At 35.9% G+C, this 20842-nt stretch overlaps 1 protein-coding gene across 2 annotated transcripts in view; it reads left to right on the top strand.

Annotated features, from left to right (window-relative positions):
* STXBP5L (syntaxin binding protein 5L) overlaps nt 1-20842 on the top strand; it is a 180184-nt gene that overhangs the window by 118196 nt on the left and 41146 nt on the right. The window contains exons 15-20 of one of the 2 annotated variants that reach the window (XM_042810372.1): nt 1058-1275; nt 4422-4594; nt 8046-8171; nt 9322-9473; nt 11080-11151; nt 17533-17598. In XM_042810372.1, the coding sequence (XP_042666306.1) occupies nt 1058-1275; nt 4422-4594; nt 8046-8171; nt 9322-9473; nt 11080-11151; nt 17533-17598 (807 nt within the window). The remainder of the gene's footprint in view (nt 1-1057; nt 1276-4421; nt 4595-8045; nt 8172-9321; nt 9474-11079; nt 11152-17532; nt 17599-20842) is intronic. The other variant, XM_042810370.1, reaches the window with a different exon arrangement.

The following is a 20842-nucleotide window of genomic DNA, read 5'->3' as shown; positions in this document are numbered from 1 at the left end:
AAAGATCATCAAGTCCAACCACAGCCTAACCATACTACCCTAACTCTAACACCCCTCTGCTAAATCATGTCCTGGAGCACCACATCCAAATGGTTTTTAAATACATGCAGGCATGGTGACTCAACCACCTCCCTGGGGAGATACCGTGTATATTAAGATTCCTAGAAGTATATGTATGTGACCAGCAAACAGAAAATGTAATTTTGATGTATTTGCTATCTGATTACATAACTAGAAGGCTCTTCCATCTTGTCATTGTTTATTGCCCAGGATAGCTGGGTTGATCTAGCACAGTTACAGTAATATATGCAACAGCTTTACTTTTATGTATATACACACCCTAATAGGTAGTGGCCTGGATGACTTTTTCTGATCTTACACAGTGATTGATTAGTGTGATAAATTCATGCAAAAGTAGTAAGAAAAGACAAGCAAACAAAACAGTAACACACAGCAGAGAGCAATGTCTATAAAGCAAAATGTGGTTAATTTTAATTCCTATTATCTCCAAAATTCGCAGTATTGCAGACGTACTCTTGAATAAAGCTTCTAGATATTAAAGTTTTTATAGCCAGGTGTTAATACAGATATGCTTATTAGTCAAGAAAATCAGAGCATCTTCCTTTCAGGAAGACTTTGTCTTGCCAGGCCACCAGAATATTTTCCACATTTTTTCACTTAGAACTCCATACAGTCTTTATAGCAAGACAAAATAAATCTTTGTTTCACATGTGATTGAGAAAATGGAGCTTGAGTGTAAGCCTAGTTATGAACGTACAACTAATAATCACCTTTTACATTCTGCTTCAGAAGCTAATAAAAAGTGTTTCACAGACAAATATCCATTTGTAAATATTAAATACATAATCCTACTGGTACTGGTGTACCAGTGTACCAAAATAAAATCTGTACTGTATAATACTCATCTTTTTCTCTTCTTAGGCCTTATGTAATTCTTTGTTGTGCTACCATTGAAAAGAACATGGGAACTGAAGAATTTTATAACTGATTTGCTTATGGTTAATCAGGTTTTTCTGTTTGTTTTAATATATTCCAGTTACACTGCAGATGTTGTACAAATTAAAAACATCAAAAGTCTTTGAAAAACAGAAGCCAGGGGAAGGAAAAGCAACAGCTGAGATTGTGGAAGAAGACCCTTTTGCAGTTCAAATGATGTACTGGTGTCCTGAAAGCCGAATTTTCTGTGTGGCAGGAGTTTCTGCGTATGTGGTTGTTTATAGATTCAGCAAACATGAAGTAAATACTGAAATTGCGGTAAGTCATTCAGAATTTTGTTTATGAAATAACGCCATCTCTATGAAATGTGAAAGATGAAACTGACTTCTGTGTCAGTGTACAACTGCATAAACACAGATTTAGGAGTATTCCATTTAAAACCTTTTGAATGAAATATTGATTGTACTTAAGATGATGATAAAAACTGAGTGAGGTTTTGGGATCCAGCTCTCTTGTTTCTTACTTTAATAGTAACGTACTATAGGATGGTTGTCTGATGTAGCTCACTTCTAGAACTTCAGTACAGTACATCTCTGTTGTGCTTAGTGCTCTTGTGGTACTGACTGATGTATGTTTTTCCTAGATAACATTACTCAGGTCAATTATTTCGTATCTTCAGTTTATTTTCATAAAATTTGTAATGAAAGGGGACTGAAAATTATCAGTCACTTTAATAAAACAAAAGGAGTTAATTTTTTTTTCTGGCTTATATTGACTTTGCTTCCCTCAAAATGGACACTATTTGAAAAGCAAGGTGTAGTTGTTATTTTCTTAAATATCTTGAGCTTCAATCCTATTCACATACTCCTTTTTCAGTCTTCATGTCTTGAGCAGTCACTTCATTTCAGATAGAATCACACAGTTCATGTTCTTTTAACTGCTCTGCAGTCAGCTGGTACTTACTCATCATACAGCAAGTTAAACTTTAGTTTAAACCTTGCATTTCTGCACAGTAGTGACAACCACTTCTAATAGACTGGTTCAACAACACTTCTAAGATATTCTTTCATTCATCTAAAATATTCAACAGCAGACAAGTCTTAAGAGAAAGGCAATCTAAATGGGTCTGGAGCATCTCCCTTACAAGGAAAGGCTGAGAGACCTGGGTTGATTCAGCCTGGAGAAGAGAAGACTGAGAGGGGATCTTATCGATGCTTATAAATACCTACCGTGCAGGAAGCAATTAGATGAGGCCAGACTCTTTTGAATGATGTAATGATAGGACAAGAAGGAAACACCAAAAAATGGCTCATAGGAAGTTCCACATAAATATGTGGAAGAATTTTTTTACAGTGAGGGTATTTTAATGTCCTTTAAAAAGGCTGTAATTCTAGCCTGACAAAAACGTCTGTGTCACTGTACAGGAGCGTTTGTTGGAATATGTACCTGACTTTACATTCAATAGTTCTGTCTATACTGAAAATGAGTTTGTCAGTCTCAGGATGTATGTAGGTTGCTCCAGAAGTAATGTCTCCTATTTATTTATTTGAAAACTACAACAGATACAAAGAGCACAATAACACTAGTTGATAGAGCAGATTCTCATCTGCAAAACACTCTTTTTCAGTGTGGTCACCACTATTAGCTACGCATTTTCATCAGACAAGAACAAGAGCCTGTATGCCACACTCATAAAAATTTGCACCAGTGGAGGTGACCCACTGTTTCACAGCTGCCACAATAGCATCATTTCTAGGACAGTGTTACCAGTGCAGTCCATCTTTCCTCAGCCCAAACAGATGGAAGTCAGAAGATGCCAAAACTGGACTATGCAGTGGATGGGGTAGGCACATTGCCAATGTGCTCCACAGTCTATGGAACCTGGTGTTACTGTGTTGCAAGAGAAAAGGGTTCTTCTTCTCTGGCCTTACTCTGGAGGTTTGAGCCTTCAGCTTAATCACTGTCACAGCATAGAAAGTCAGAGCTGATGGTTTGGACATGTTCCAGGAAATTCAGGAGGATCATCCCTTTTCTATCCCAAAAGACAGTACACACCACTTTACTTATTGTGGACTGACTGACAGTGGAGAATTCTCATGTCTCCACACTATGAGTGCTCATAGTAATGATGCTATGTTTCATCACCAGTAACGGTATAATTCAGGAAACGCTCACCTATAGTCTTGTATAGGTTCAACAGATCCTGAAAAAATTGAATATAGCATTCTTTCTGTTACTCTCTGAGCATTCATTGGACCCAATTGGCACAAACTTTGCAATATTTCAACATTGCCACTGTCATTTCCAGTGCATTGAAGCCAACTTTCTGTTCAGGAACAGTCTCCTGCGTAGTAATCTGTGGCTGAGCTGATTGAGATGGTCTTAATTTTGTGGTGTGACAGCTGTGCATGGCTTGTCTTTCACGTTGCTGTCACCACTGCTGAAATGGTAGCACTTACTGCTTCCATCTTCGTATTGGTGAAGATAATGTCTCAATGAGAGACCATTAAATGAGGAGTTTGCAGTGCATACATTTTCAATTGCGTATGAGCACTTCAAGAAACCAGCACTGAGATTACTGTTCAGCTAGTATTCCCAAGACATTATCTCTTTGAGGGAATTACCTTTTTTTAAATTGTTTTCAACATGAAGTTCTCCTTGGATAATTCATGAGGTAGAAAGAATTGACCAATATTTACTATGATATTTTGAGATGATTACTTATATAGATTTGAACTCCCTGTACAGTTTCCCATTTGTTTTGGAATTCGTTCAGTTAAGATTTCCTGAATTAGTGGAAAGAGTGGAAGCATGGTTGAGCAGAAAGAAAGTGAAAGATAAGTGGTTTAGACTTTGCATTCTGGAATCTGTCAAACTCGTGTACAATTTAAAGAATATGGAACTCTGTGCTCCTGACCCTGCATGAGGACAGATGGAGTTCATGGGTCACTAGTACCCACTTAAACTTCTGCATACTGGCTAAAAGTTGTCCTTTAGAGATGGTGTTGTAGTTGCAATGGAGAGGAAGCTGATGATCATTCTTTTAATTAGTTGGCTTAGGAAAATGGTAATGAACAATAAGCAGAAAATTTTCATGACATTGACTCTGATGGATGCTTTCTTATGCTAAAATATTGTTTACTTGAGAGAGAGTAATATCTCTTTTCATACTAAGTTCTGGAAAACTGTATTCTTTCACTTATAATAAAAAGCTTGGAACAAAGTCGGTACTGGAAGAATATACTTAATTATTTCTCCATCGGTGTAGGGTAAATGACAAGTTCCTATGCAATTCTACTGTTAGGCTGTATAAAAAACAAATGACTGTATTCTTTACTTGTGAATGATTATGGTACGTGGTTTTTTTTAATCTTCAAGGAAAAAAAAAGCTTCTAATTTTTATTTATAATACAACTTTCAGCTAGCTTTCTTATTAAATTGTGACAGCTTTTTATTTATTTAAGTCACTAGAGGTACGACTGCAGTATGAAGTAGAAGATATCATTACTCCTGAACCGGAAATAATTCCTCAATTTCCAGATGCCTCTTCCCAGCTTCCTTCTTTAAAGAGTCTTTCAGGTAGTACCAACACTGTAGCATGTGAAGGAATGATGAAGGACAGTATCCCATGTCTTAGGTAAGTCTGCCATTGTTCAAAGCTTCATCTTTCTAGTAAGCATTCTTGTCAGGTGTTTTATGATCTGTCAACTATCAAGAAAAGAATGTGAATCATATTATGTGACACAAATAAAACGAACCAGAATATAGAACAAACAAAAGAATTAAAGCAATGTAATTATCAAGGAATTTAACACGCTGAAAGTAAGTTATGGTGAAGATAAACCCTTGCAGTGAAGGTTCAACTAATTTTCCAGTGTGATCTACAAGTAATTATTCATCTTGCATCTACAGTTTTTAATGGAACACAAGTGCTATGGAATAGATAATGGAATTTCTGAGAAATTATTTTTTTTTAGTCCACAAAAATATGTAAAGTTCCTTGAGTAATTAGTATAATGCTAAAATCATCATCTGTGAAAGAAGGATATGCATCTTATTACACATAGGGAAAGGAAACCGTGTTCATACTCACAGAAGAGCCTTAAAAGTGTACAGTTATGAAACAGTTGCACTGTGTGGAACTGTGTATTTTATGTGTTTAACTTTAGGAGGAGACAAACTGTTGTCTGCTACAGTACACACTGCTACTTTTTGGAGTAAATGAATATATTCTCACACAGATAAAATACAGGTTTAAAGAGTTTCAGAACGGAATTCTGTACAAAACTCCATAAATCATAATTTCAAAAGAATTATAGTGCACAGCTGATAAGTATTGTCCTCATTTAGTGAATTAATTATTAATTCAGTTTAATTATTATTAAATATTTTAAATGTCTCAATTACTTCAAAAGCAGTTTAAATGAACATTGTCTGGTTTGCAGATATTTTCATCAATTTTGCTTCTGAAAATGGCATTAAAATTTAAAAGCAATATTGTGGCATTGTCCATGCATAATTGACTATAGTTTTTGGTCTCCTGTACATTTGTCTTTCTCTTTCAGTTAGCAACTGAATCTCAGACATATGTTTAAATCATCTATGTGAACCATTAAAATCAATGGAAGAGGCACAGATAAGTTATTTAGTAGATCTCAGTGGGAAACTGTTTTGTGCTTTTGAAATCAGTAAGAATACAATTGATTGTTGCGGTGAATTCCTTAAAGGATTCTTATTTGATTTAAGGAAGGGAAGGCTTGTTGAAAATCTTATGTTCTAGCATAGTTATGATTAAAAGATGAAAGTAGAATCATAGAATCACCGAGGTTGGAAAAGACCTCTAAGATCATCTAATCCATCTGTCCACCTATCATCAATATTTCCCACTAAACCGTGTCTCTCAGTATAACATCTAAATGTTTCCTGAACACCTCCAGGGTTGGTGACTCCACCGCCTCCCTGGGCAGCCCATTTCATCAGCTGACTGCTCTCAGAGAAGAAGTATTCCCTTATGTCCAGCCTATTTGAGGTGACATTGGGGCTTCTCCATACCAGACACAGCCAGCTCCAATAGCCTCACTGCATGACATGGCTGGGCCCAACAGCCAAGATGACAGCACCTTGGAGACAAGTGTGAAAGCATGAGATGCACTGTACTCTCCTTTGTTCTTCATGATTTCAGAAAAAAATCAGAGTTAGAGCACTATTTGCTTTGTATGTTTTCTGTTAATGTGCTGCTCACGTTATCAAGCTAATAGCCATGTTATCGTTTTATAGTTTTGTTTTCTTTTGGTTTTCTATATGCTTTCTCTTCTACAAGAATGATAGATTGCTGGTAGTCAAATTGGCCTCGAAGGCCTCCATCTCATCAGATGCTTTCAGCTGAGCTAAGAACAAACTGATGGGCATGGTTATTGAATGAGACGCTAAGAACATTTCTCTTGTGAAGAGTGCTTACTTTTTTATTCCCAATAAAAGTTTGTTTCTTTTTTCCGGTCTGATCAACTACCATGTTAGGTGTGTGGACCAAGAATGCTTGGAGAGCTTGCTGAGTCACATCATAGTCATGTTCAGAAGATACTCTCCATAACCAGTCAGCAAAGATCTCACATCTACAATCCAGTGTTGCTTAGGTTATTTACAGCAGTGCTATATATAGAGAAGCACAGACAGCAGAAATAATTATTTGCCAATAACTGCAATTTTTCTGTCTGTGCTGTCCATGTGTGTATTGACTAGCTACTTCCTCTCTTGATACTAGCCCACCCTGTAATAAATGGGAGATGTGTAATATATATACTGTCAGTATTTATAGTTAATGCATCTAAAGAATTGCTGTTCTTGCGTAGTATCTTCTATCAGTGTATCATCAAGTAAATTCTACCAGACAAGAACATAAATAGACTTACAGAGTATTGAGTTCTTACACTTTTGCTATGTGCTGTGCAAGTCACTGAATTTGTCGTAACAGAATATGAAAGGGTGTTAATATTTATATTAACAGATTATCAGATTTTATGTAGGAAGCAGTCATTCAGAAAGACTAGATCACGTATGAGGTAATTATACTCCTAAGAAGAAAATAAGAATTGTTTGCACTAGACAGATAAATAGAATTGTCAAGTCCAGAAGTTTTGGATATGCAGTGATGACGTGCAGTACAGAAAGATGCTGCATCTACCTTCTCTTGCCGTACTTCAGAACAAGATAGTTCCAACAACACAGAAATGTCATCCCTGAGATTTTCAGAAGAAAACCTTCAGGTTTTCCATCTGAGTTGGTTATTCATGCCAGTGCAGGTCAGGAACACAGGTCTTACTAGGAGTGGCTGAAGAAAATTGGATTGCTTAGTCTGGAGAAGAGGAGGCTTGGGGGAGACCTTGTCACTTCATAACTACCTGAAAGGAACTTGTAGCAAAGTGGGGATCAGCCATTTCTCTCAAGTAGCTAGTGATAGGATGAAAGGTATTGGCTTCTAATTGCACCAGGTGAGGTTCAGGTTGGGTATTAGGAAAAATTTATTCTCAGGAGTGGTGAGGAACTGGAAAAGGCTGCACAGGGAGGTGATGGAGTCACCATCTCTGGAGATTTTCAAGAACCGTGTGGATGTGGCATCAAGGGATATGGTTTAGTGGGCATGGCTGATGGGTTGACGGTTGAAATAGCTGATGTTAGCCGTCTTTTCCACTCTTAATTATTCTGTGATTCTGTGGTATAGTACGAGAAAATACAATAGTTTGGAAAAAAGAAAAGGAAAGCAAAATTGTTAAGCAAAAATCATTTTTATTAACCTAAATTGTTTACCTCATCTACATCTTCTCCAGAGTTTCTCATTTAGGGAATGTTGAAATTTTCAGATTTATTTTTACAGCAGAAATTAGAGTCAAAACCTGGAATTCTTCCAAATTATCCATGTTCTGATTGGAAAGCCTAGTCTCAATGTGCAGGTGTATGCAAAATATGCTGCAGTTGTGCATACTTCTGTGGTCTTATTAATGGATTCTGCTTCATTAATATTTTCTCAGGGGAAGTATTTGTTTTTCATGGCTCAATCTGTTTATTTGTTTTTATTTTGCACCTCTCCTTAGTGTTAAGACTCGACCTGTGCGAATGCCTCCTGGATATCAAGCAGATCTTGTTATTCAGTTGGTGTGGGTGGATGGTGAGCCTCCACAACAGATTACCAGTCTTGCTGTAAACTCTGCCTATGGACTGTAAGTAACTCAAAATTAAGATACATTGATTTATTGTTTATGCACTAAATCATGTTCTTTCCAGCTACACTTTGAAGTTCCCCAAAGGTATTTGAAGTCAGAGTAAAAATAATCAAAAGATGCTATTATCCTGACTGTTGGGTAAAAATTACTTTATTTCACATGAAGAGTGTAATATGAGATGTTAAACTGTAATTTTTGCTATTATTTTTACTATTCCTGTTTAAAAGACTGAATTGCTTTGCATCATTCTGACCATTTTCTCAAGTAAAGTCCAATTACCTTTCGAATCTGAAATTTTAGAAGTTATTTTGAAAGAATCACTGAAGTACATTTTCTGAAAAAAGGTGAATGTATGTTAAATGTCATTTAATGTATATCATATTTTTATTGGAAGTTGTCTTGTGAGAACAACTTTTTAATGTGTGTGCTAATCTCTCTTTGCAAGAGCAGCAGAGATCTGAAATAGAAATTTGAACCATGAACCTCACAATACTAAATTCTGTATGGAACTGCAAGTGAGCATATCTGTATGCATCTTACTCCTCAAGCTCTATTTAATTGCCAGTTTTTTATGTTTTTTCTCATTGATGATTGACCAGATAGATTAATCAGTAATCATACACTATGTTGAAGGCATAAAAGACACGAGCCTTAATAAGTGTTAGGTGTCTGACTCCCACCAATGTACTGATACTTTACAGACTTCAGAAATTTTACACAGAGCAAGAATTCTTACATATGTTTGCATATATTTGTGCAAAAATATTGTGTTTGAAGTTTGCTTTGTGAATCCTTTGACCTGTTTCCAAATTATTTCTGTTTATGAACTCCATAACCTTTTGGTTTACTGTTCCAAGGTTCGTGTGTTATTTGTGTAAATTGTAGGGCTTTTCATTATTGCAGTGCATTCTGCACAGAAGTTTAAAGGTGATAGTCTTCTTTCTGGAATGTCAGTTACCATGTTTCAGGACAGGATTTTGTCAATCTGGGATTACAGATCTGTAATTACAGAAAGTAAGCTTTAGTAGTTTCTGATGAAGATTTTGCTGCAGGATTCCTAATACTAAACAGTAATCATTTTTTGCACCACTTAACTATGTATTACTAATACCTCTGAGGAACTTTTTTTTTTCTTTTTTTTCCTCAGAGTGGCATTTGGAAACTGCAATGGTTTGGCAGTTGTGGACTTCATGCAAAAGACCGTACTACTGAGCATGGGAACCCTTGAATTGTACGGATCAAGTGATCCGTACCAACGCCAGCCCCGTTCACCTCGAAAAAGCAAGCAGTTTGCTGCAGGTAGAAATTAAAATATTGTGGTTATGAGCTTGACATTCTTTGATTTTTTTTGCCTGTGGCTTTTTATAGTGCTTTTGACATGCATGACTATCTGCCAGCCAATGGAATTTCTATAACTTGACAGAAGAAACCCGATGTGCTTTAAGTACTGATACTTTTTCTCACAAGCAAAAAATTTCAGGAAGTTTATTATTTTGGGATGGAAGTCAGCAAGTAATTCCCTTTCCTGAGTCTCTAAAAATCATAAGTAGAGAAATAAACTGCTTCTCTGGCAGTCTCTTGAAGTGTAGTTTTCAAGCATAGTCTTTGTTTGCTGTTTTCTTTCTGTTTTTAGTAAATATGTAAGACTTGAGTTTAAACTTAGTTGTACTTTCTGCTAAGTGTTATTCATTGTTAATTGAATAGGTAGTTGTGATTGGGAAATAACATAATAGCTGGGTACACGCTATTTAGATAGCAAAACTAACTCCAGTCAGCCACTTTGTTAGCTCCTAATATAAATTTACTAAATGCACTTGTAACAAATCTTAAATTTGATGCCAAGAGGATCACATTTGTAATTCACAGCTATTATTATGTATTAAATGTTAGAAACATCAGTTCATCACTGCAGTTAAATTTTGCCAGACATTTTTGATTATCTAAAAAATTAACTTGTATAAGGGGAAAAACCAAAACCTTTTAGCTCTGCATATGCCATAATAACGTTTTTGAGTCAGAGAGAGTTATGAAATATAATTTATGTAGCTGCAGAATTTCAGAATTAGATTTTAAAGTCTGTTTGGAAACGTTGAATGTTTTAAATATACATATAAAATTATAAAAGCAGGATATTACAGTGGTTTTATGACATTAGCATTTTCATCAGCAGATCCTGCAATAAATCATCAAATCCTATTTCTCCACGGAGTCCATATAAACTTTTTTTCATTTTCAGTATGATTGTACTTTCAGTAGAAAGAAATATTTGGAGAATAAAAAGTAAGTCTTCAGCCCTACTTCCATCCCTGAAAGACCACTTATCTCACTTTCTAGGCATTTAATCATTGCAAGCTTAGTTCTCATCGTGCCAAGTGTTAAGGATGTAAATTTGGAACAGTTGAGGAAAGAGGAGACAAGCAGCTTTAAGCTTTCTTCATCTCCCAGTGTAATTTGAACAGCCAAACATAGGCAACATGATGCTGAGCTGTGTACAGAAGTTGTAGAAACAGCTATTATCAGCATTGCACCATGCAGGATTTCTATGTGTCAGGGACAATTTTGGCTACTCCTTTAAGGCAGTATTCCAGTTGTGCTGCTAGAACGGAGTCTGCTGGTATGTACTGGGTGACTGCCAAGAAAGAATATGCTCTTCTAGATTGGTCATAGAAACTATGCATCCGAAAAATGATCCTCAGCTGCTTTCTCACCATCCATCCTACATCTTTTACTTTTTTGGTTATTTTTATTGTTATATCTCCCAATTGGAAGGTAAGCATCTGCTGAAATTTCTTCACCTTGGCTGTTCTAGATGCTGGTTATGGATATCACTTCCTTTCACTTTAGACTGTTTTTTCTCTCTTTCCTCTGCCTGCTGCTGATGCTGGTGTACTGGCATGTTCCAAAGACAACTTTTGCATGCGTGGCCTGTCTAACTTTTATCCAGATTTAACGAAACGGATCCGTACTTCCTATCAGAGTAAGTTCTATAAAGGTTAGGCAAATAGCGTTATCATGATGAGACTATGCCTGACTTAAACCCGTGTGTTTGTGCTTTGTAATGTGTTTCCTAAACACATTCAGCATGCATGCAGTTTATTACACTTTGTAATGTCAACCATGCTTCATTTTGACAGTTTTCTTTGTTATGCAGATATTTCAGATCTGTTTTCCTCTTCCAAAACAATCAATGAGAAAGCATCATTGACTTACATGGGACAAATTTGGCCTTAGAAATGAATTTTCAATAGTGTTGTGATTTTGATGAGGGTATTTTCTTTGGTTTCGTTTTCATTTCAGTGTGCACCTACTTATATGAAGCATTTCTTGTTTTTCAATGGCGCTGCCTGGTTACACTTATTAATTAATTCTTCCCTATTCTCAGAAGAGCAATGCTGTTTAAAAATCTGCCAATTGGGTTGCATGCTATGAAATTTTAAATGTTAATCTTGGTTTGGTACTTGAATATTTGGCTTTGGGGAACCATCCCATGGCTCTGATCTTTAATGGGGAATGTAAAGTGGGTATAAAAATACGTACATCAAAGAATTATGAAAATTAATGTTTTTTATATTTTAAAATTTTGGACTAGAGCGATATGTAATTTAAATATTAGCATTCATCACTGCACGATGTGATGAACAAGCTATAATTAATGTTGCAGAAATAACTGTTCGACCAACAATCTGTATGTATCTCAATTGACTTAGTGCTTATATGTAATTAGGTCTCCAGGATGCCTCTTATTCATTTCTTTTTAAAGTGTTTTTTGCAGAACAACTGGACAGGTGATTTTACATTGAATACTCAGTGCAGGCGAGATAAAGAAAGGGGTGACAGTTGTTTTAGTATTTCATATAAATACATAGTTGTGGTTGTGGTTGTATGGTTGTTGAAGTGCATTTGTATGCTCACAGAAGAAAATGGCATGTCATCTATGTAGATAATTTAGCAACTAATTTCTGTGATTTAGTGTCATAGTACTTCATAAAAAGTAGTCTATTTAGTTAGAAGACCAGGCCAGTTAGAAATCTAGCAGACCAAAAAAAGGACTGGTGTATAATATTTTATATTTTATTGGTCAGGTCTTCCTAATTACAAGTCTATAGATTAGAACTCAGGGGACAAACTGCAGTCAGAGGTTTATGAATTTCCACCAAACAACAACAACAACAAAAAAGGCCATACAAAAATATGAATGAAGTCTAAGACAAAAAAGGACCAATGAGTCCAACGTGTTCATCCACAACAACAAACACAGTTCACATGTTTTAAGAGCTTAATATTTCTGATCTTGTTTCTATATTCAACCCTAAAAGGTTTTTATATACTGCATAGCCAAAGTCTACAATTTTGACTGTAGTTCATAAGCATTATTAACTCTCTTTCCTCGAAAAGTGTTTTGTTTTTGTGTTTGTCATTTGATAGTTACATAGGAATATGTACTGATTGTCTGGTGCATCTTTCAGACCATTAAGACTAAGAAGAAGGCAAAAATGTGTTATGGAGTATAAAGTATCTTAGCTAATGAGCAGTAGTTAAGAATATCTCCGATTGCTATGTAATTCTCAAGTTGAGTTTTGCTACTCTTATGAGAGAGAGGAGTTTTAAGAATGTTATTGAGGATGGATTTAGGATTATGATCACAGGCTTATTCTTGTAAGGGGCAGTGATAGGAAAAGAAAAGCATTGTTGAAGCTGTGCTCAAAACTGATATTATTAAGGTGAAAACAGGAATAGTTGTGATATTGTAAGCAGTAGGTCTACAGTATTGAGGATTATATGAATGAAAATTGAAGTCAATGGGAAGGCATATCAGGAGTTGATTCAATTAAAATAATGAGCTAGGAAGATAATTTCATGAAGGTCAGTTTGAGAGAATCAGACTAGTATTCACTGAAGCCAAAAAAAAGGTTGTGTTGTGGTTTAACCCAGTAAGCAGATAAACACCCTACAGTCATTTGCTCTCATGACCCCCTCCCAATGGAATGGAAGGAAGAATCAGGGGAGAAAAAGCAGAACTCATAGGTTGAGATAAAGAATATTTAGTAAGATGGAAAAGGAAGAGAGAAATAGCAGTAATGATAATATACGTATACAAAACAAATGATGTGTGAAACAGTTGCTTGCCACCTCCTAACCGATGCCCAGCCAGTCCCCAAGGAGCTGCTGCCACTCTAGCCAGCTCCCCTGAGTTTTATAGTTTATCTTCACGTGAAGTCCTATAGTACGGAATATCCCTTTGGCCAGGTTAGGTGAGCTCTCCTGGTTCTGTTCCCTCCCCAGCTCCTTGTGCCCCCGGTCCTCTTGCTGGCAGGGCAGTATCAGAAGCTGACAAACTGAAACATCCTTGGCTCTGTACAGTGCTGCTTAGCAACAATTGAAATATCAGTGTGTTATCAACCTTGTTCTTTCCCAAAGCCGAAACAGCACTACGCCAGACACTATGAAGAAAATCAGCTATCCCAGCTGAAACAAGGACAATAAGCAATATACTTTTGTTAGTCATTTTGAAGGTAATTTTCTGCAAGAAACTGATTTTGCACCCAGTCTTTGTATACAGTTTTGTATACAGTCTTTGTATACAGAGAGTTATTCCAAGAATATTCCAAAAAAAAGATTATGCTGGCAATATTGAGTTCTGGACACTAGTGAGTAAGGTTTAGAAAGACAGGAATACTCCTTGAACTTGGGTGGAAGTAAACATAGAAGAGATGTATATATCATTAGATATATGTCTATATATATCTATATCTGTATATATCAAGAGATATATATATCATTAGGGTAACACAAGATCATCCTGGACAGCGAGATAAAGGAAGGGTTGATGTTTCAGTCTGAGGTGCCTTGCAACTGAAGGAGTGGCAAAAAAAACATCAAGCAGGGGGAAGAAGCAATGTCCTGAATATAAGAGATTTGCCAAAGGAAAGAGATGATCAACAATGACAAGGTCATTTTTTTTTACATCTGCTGTCAGCCATCTTCATTTGTAGCAAGACTATATGCCAACACAAAATAAATTTTCTCTGAAGTAGTGCTGAACTAAGGGGGAAGAGTGTTGGCTTTTTTTCCCTTGACCAGTCAAAATTAAGTTGTACGTGTTATTGCCTAGGAGTAGATAGCATATATTCCAATATTAGAACAAATACATTTCCTCCATCTTGAGTGATTGTACTTGCAGCGGAACATAAAGCTACAAACTTACAAAACCAGTTTGATCTTCTAATTGAAATTCATACCATCAATAGAAATTCATACCATCTGTCAGTAAAACAAGAAAATAGTCTTTATGAAGCATCCAAAGAGGCAACAGGTTAAAATTATGTTTACCCATTGGAAAATAGTTTTCAGAATTCATAGTTTTCACTGAGATATACCTGTTCCTCCTTCAGGCCTGTCCTTTGAGAGGATGAGAGTAGAAGTAACTTTGTTGCTAAAGGAAGAACAGAACACTGTGTTATGAGTCATTACTTATCAGTAATTAACACTTTAAATGACACCTATCAACACAGTAGAAGCTAATTAATGTTGAGTTTTAAGTAAATGTCTATGTTCTGAACAAGCTGCCATTTCCAAAGAATGCATCATGTTTAAATGTAAAAGAAATAGCATGGTAATTCAGTGTAGAGACTTATGAATTAGTGTGATACTGAGCTTACTTATTGGCTTGTGAATATTTATGAGAATTTGTTTATAGTTTATTAAATTACAACAAAAGATGTGATGGCTTGGATGCCTTTAAAGACTTGAAAGTCTGAATCATGTACTCAGAGATTCAAATTTTAAAATTATTTTAAATTAATATTATTTCATAAATGTTACTATTCTGTACTACACATTACATTTTTGATCCTTCAATAATTTTTTTGTTTATTTAACAAAGAAAAAATGGGAATCGCAGCAAAAGTGATTGAAAAGGATCCATGAGCTGTCTTTAAAATTACCTTATGCCTCAGAAGGTATACTTACATATTGTGTAATTTTTATGTTTATAGCTTTTTCAAAGCAAAATAATGTCAATGGGTACAGCTTCTGACAGTTGTCTGTTTCAATTCCCAAACTCAGTTGTTTGCATTAAGTTTGCTGCCATGTTCTTCTTACAGTAGTTGGTCTCAAAATTTTGCTAATTTCAGCAAAAATATCTTGGGACAGAGGTTGGTCCTACAGAACTTATAAGCAAGAATTGAAAGTGTTTCCTAATATGATATCAGTAGTAGCCTCTCAAGGATTTGAGGGAAACCAAGCTGCATGGAAATACATATGAGATATTATTAAAATGGTTTCCTTAAAAAGGGAATTAGAAAATAAGCCCTAGTACAAAGGAGAGCTTGAGAGCTTCCTTTCTTATCTCAAGAGAATCTCCAGTCTTCAATGGAATCGAAGATCAATAAAAATTCAGACGTGTTTATTCCTTTCAGTGAATGATTGCAGATTATGCAATGTCATGTAACATCTTCATCTTCTCTCTCAGCTTACATGAGTTTAGAGATTACAGAGTCACAAGATTTTCTTCCATGCCTAGGCAAAATGACAAGTAGAAAGTGGTTGGGAGGAGAAAATGGATTGTTTCCCAGAGCAGGAAGGCAGTTTGATGAAAAGGAAGGCAAAGAGATGGATTCAGAGCTTTTACTACTTTGTCATGAAGCATTAGTTGGGAGATGAAAAATTAGTTCTCAATTTTTTCATCCTTCCTTCCCATTTATAAGTTATGGACCAGAAAGTACAAAAAGTTAAAGAATCCCAACTATATCGCATTATTGGAACTGCACTTATTTGTACTATCAGTGTTTCTGATCCGGTGATTTTGAATAACCTGAACTTGCAGAATGTTGCTGTTCATAGCAGGAGAGTTGGACTAGATGACCTTTAAAGGTTCCTCCTAACTCATATGATTCTATGACTTTATGACTCTATTGTTAATGTAATAAGGTTAAAAGAAACTTTGGATATATAGATGGATGATAAGTAGAACTCAGTGTTTCTAAGCAAGGGTGATTGACACCAGGGGAAAATTTGCAAGTGACAGTACTTAAGCAAATCGAAGTGTTCAAGACTAAGACAGCGTGCTTTTGGAGGACATATAAATTCCTACACTAAAAATAAGAGATAGAAAAGTAGAAAGTGGAAAGTAAGACGTAGAAAAGTGCATGTTCACCATTCCAAAAATGTCATAATATGAAATGCATTTTAAACTTTTGCCAAACATGTAGAGATTGTGGTTCTTCTCAAGGTGGTTGTTTTTTTTCTTTCAGAACGGTGGTGTGATTTGGTGCTTTTCCTACATAAGTCAGTGGCACCAGTGTACCTTGAGCTGTAATACTGATTATGTAAACTTCCAAATAAATACTTTCTATTCAGAAGCAAAATCTTACCTGGGATTTGGCACTGGGGGTTGGAAGTTAATGATCCTTGAGGTCCCTTCCAACTCAAGCTGTTCTATGATTATAACTTAGCCAAGAGTAACTGTACAGAACTTAGAATGATTTCATTAATCCATATCCATAGTGTCAAATTTTAGGAAACACCAGTACTGCATTTGGAAAAGAATCAGTGTTAGTATTTCATTGTATGTATCTGTACCTCACAAAAACACTCAACCGTCAGCCCATAGTAGATTATAGCATGAGCTCAGACATGCCCAATCTGTGCTTAAGATGGGTTTTAGTTTGATCACAAACACAAGCTCATGCTTAAGCAGTTTAAGCTAGGATTATACTACTTGCTGCTCTGCTCCATGGTAGACTGCTGCAGATGAGTTCCTCATAAATTTTTCTAAATGATGTGAAGGGTGTCTTGTCCGAAAAACTCCCTGTTATATTCAGATAATACCATCACCTCTGTGCTCTTTAAAATGAGCAGTCTTCTGTGAATGCTTCTAAGATTCTAGTGTTGTAGTGATTATATTCTTTTATTCACTTTCTTCTTGCACAAGTATTCAGTCTTTTTTTTTTTTAATTCCTCTTCATGCCCTCCTCACCCCATTTTATGGTTTCTGCTGTGCATTGTGCAGCACATGAAAGTATAGAGCTGATTCCACATCTCTTGCTCAGGGAACACTGATTTTTATACAAATCACAAAGATTTGAATTTTAAACTACACAAAGTACAGAGACTGTTTGTCTACTCTGAGGCACTTGGAAAACAAATCTGAGTTAACAAGAGGTGTGATTTTTGAAGTAGACCTAAATTTCTGTAGGGACAGCCTGATAACTACAGTTATTCTGAAATAGGTATTTCCCTCACTTTTCACACTGCTCCTTTCTCCACTATGGCTTTGAAGTGCAGAATATCATCGACCAAGAAAGCTGAAGCATGCCCTGTTAGATTGTAACTTAACTTTTTAACTCCATTTTTTCAGGCCTGACTGAACTCAGTGACAGTCCAGTTTCCCTGGAGCTAGAGCGTTGCAAGTCTCCCACTTCAGGTAAAGGTGATTGGCTTCTCTTCCTGCAGTCTGTATAAGCCATTCATGTCGTGCATCACTGTATTCTATTAATCCCTAAGAAGTGAAGTGTATAATCACAGATCCAAAGAGAAGAATTAACTGGAGAAGTGCTCGTTATATAGTGCAATGAAATTCAAAATCTGTTCATTTAAAGAAAAGTTATTAATATTTGGGGCATCTTGAAGTGAAGAGTATGTAAACACTGGAGCTGATGCAGTTCAGGCATATCTTATATCTCACATGAACTCAGCACTTTTGTCAGAGGATTGTCTCTGTTTTCGTAAAAGGCTTTGTATTTTAATAGGGAGTCCCTATGAGTGTGTGTCAAAACACATACGTGCATATAGAAAATTTGTTTGAAAAGAACCCTTCAGTGCCTCAGTGTTGTAATTTACAGTGGAAACATAATCTTAAACAAAAAATATTAGTTTATCAGTTGGACCCTGCCCTGGAATCCTGGCCATTTAGAAGTTTACAAATGCTTCTAATCTTGCCTGTAGTCCTGCAGAATGTGGAGTTCAGCACATTCACATTCCTAGAGACTGGTCTGCACTGATCTCTTTTAATGTGAATTCGGTGCCTTAAACTTGGTTGCTTAGAATTGTTTTCTAATAGTTGACTTCTAAGTGTGATAGAAAATAAGCATGTGTAGCTTTGATACATTAATTTTGTTTATGGTGTGCATATCACAGTTCTTTACCTTCTAAGTTGGTAAATATTGGTAGATACTTTTTTTTTTCCTTAGTTACTGTAAACATTTCTCAGAAATGTGCCATTCAAATCCTTTATTCACATATTTTATTCTAATGGGACACAGTCACCTCTAATGTAGCACAGTATTTAGTAATCTCCAAAAAATCTGAAGCAAAAAAAATGTTCACATGACAAGTGAAGAACTAAAATAAAAACAGTTGTTTTGTAATAAAGGTACATTTCCTTTTGTTGTTGCAACCCAATCACTGTAGACATGGGATATCTTAGTGGTGAAACAGTATTGATAAAGCCGTAGAGGCTGACTCTTGAGGTTGCCTCAGAAACTTGTTATAAGGACCTCTTTTTTTTAAATGATGACTCAGTAAAATTAGACCATTTATTTTCTGGACCACTGGGATCCATCCTTTCAGACTTCTCTCTGGAAGCAGGGTACAAATTCTCCTTTTTACTGAAAATTAAGAGATCACTGATGTGGTAAACATAGGTGCATGTGATTAGTTTTATAAGGAATGAAGTCCATAGCGTCTTATGTTTTCTGCAGAAAATCAATTGATTTTTCCTTCCATGATTGATCAAAAATACCAAATTTATACAAAAATTTTATTGATTTGCTCTGCAGTTAATTCTGCTTTTTCAGTTCTGGAGGACATGCAGCAAGGAAAAATGTCTAACAAGATTGTTTCTGGTTTTAGCCTTTTGTGTTCTTCAAGCTATATTTGAATACTTAACATTTTGCAAAATTAACTGCTGCTTAAAAATAGAAATTATTTTTACTATGGCTGATAATAATTATTTTTTAAGTGTACATCAAGCATGGATCTTGTAGAAACCAACCTCAAAATTGTGACCACCAAGCATCAGGAAGTAGTACTACCTTGTGCTTCTGAACACATCCTCACAACCACATTTGTTTTGCACTGACTAGAATTTCTCCCATCATATGATAAAACTGGTTGATATGTGTAATGATGGATTCACTTGACAGGCTTCTTTTGCTTCCAGTCTTGCCTTTGATATCTTTAAAGTTCATGGTATGCAAACTCTGTAATTAAATTGTGCTATACTCTTAGAACCCCATGATATCTTTGTAAAACCAGCCACCGTGTATCTCTATTAAGGATAGACTTAACACTTAATCCTTCAGAAATTTAGCATAAACAGAAAGGGAAGTTGGAAATAAGTCTTATGGTTCAAGTTGCTGCCCAGTGAGATTCACACTGGGTGTATCTACATCACCAGCTGATGCGACTGATTTATTGCAGTTCTCTACAGTTAGCAGGCCATATCAGTGTCAGATCTTCACTGTCAGTGCAGTTCATGCTTGCTGCTGACTTGAGTATGCATACATACACAGATTACATACAGTTGAGGGCTAAAAGTCTGCATGACAAACACCATACTCTTGCTGGCATAGAGGGGAGCAACTTGATCCTTGGCTTCATCACAGCAGGAATGATACAGAGAGCTACACTGCACTGACTCAAGCACAAAGCAATCTTCAGGAAGGATCGCTCTAGCATTCTAATTGCTGGTGTAGATACAAACAATTTAATTCCAAGGAAGCTGTTAGTAACTTGGTCTGGTTTCAGTTCCAGCTAGGCCCCTAGAACAGTGTCAATGAAGGCTTTTTCAAGAACTTAATCTCTTGCCTGCTCATCTCTTGATCTGATCCTGAACATTGCTTAGTCTACCTGGACTATCTGACCTTCTTTGTTTTCCTGAAAAACCTATGTTGCCTCTAACATCCTACTGCTTGTTGATATTTTAACCTCTAACTGAGGTTCTACAATAAGACCCAGTGTCAACTCAGTAATTCAGTTTTGTTTATTTTGCCAAGTCAAAATTAGGCATTTGTGTTCTGTTGCTGATGTGAGTGTTAGAGCACTGAGCAAATGACATAATGCTGAAAATTAATCCTTATTGTATTTGCAGGGCTGTTATCTAGTTCAGAACAAATCAAACTTCTTCCATTAAGCAATACTTTAAACTTGATCAATAAAGCTGTCTTTTCAGGTATTCGACCTGTACAATTTGGGAAAGCATGGCTTTGCAGTGAAAAGTGAAAAAATTACACTTTTCAGACTAGAACATGAAATTGATTGCATTGCCACACAGGGATAGTAGCAAGTGAGGAAATAATCAGGCTTTCATATTAAGCATGATAGAGAGAGGAAAAGAATGGTCTTTCTTACACACTGTTATCTTATTCTAATTTAATTACCATTTAAATGATATAATAATGCAGTTCCAATACTGTACAGGAAGACAAGGAGTTAATAGATCCATTTGTAAAACTCTACTTGTTTGTGAATGTCTGAGAGGTGGCCATTTACACTGTAAGTAAATTGCATAGCAAATATAACAGTATATGTATAGGTGAACGCTTCTGAAAATAGCAAAGTGAGAAACATTAATAAAAAACTTGTCTTTAACAAGTATTTCATGGGCATGATCATGCAATACAACATGTCATATAATGGTATTTGATTGGCTTTAAAAAAGTCTCAGA

Source organism: Centrocercus urophasianus, unplaced genomic scaffold (assembly GCF_019232065.1).
Source record: "Centrocercus urophasianus isolate 14NV4802_14NV808 unplaced genomic scaffold, USGS_Curo_1.0 seq_12, whole genome shotgun sequence".
NCBI classification, from domain to species: domain Eukaryota; kingdom Metazoa; phylum Chordata; class Aves; order Galliformes; family Phasianidae; genus Centrocercus; species Centrocercus urophasianus.
Note: the sequence above shows the minus strand (reverse complement) of the source record. Positions and strands in the feature narration are given on the sequence as shown.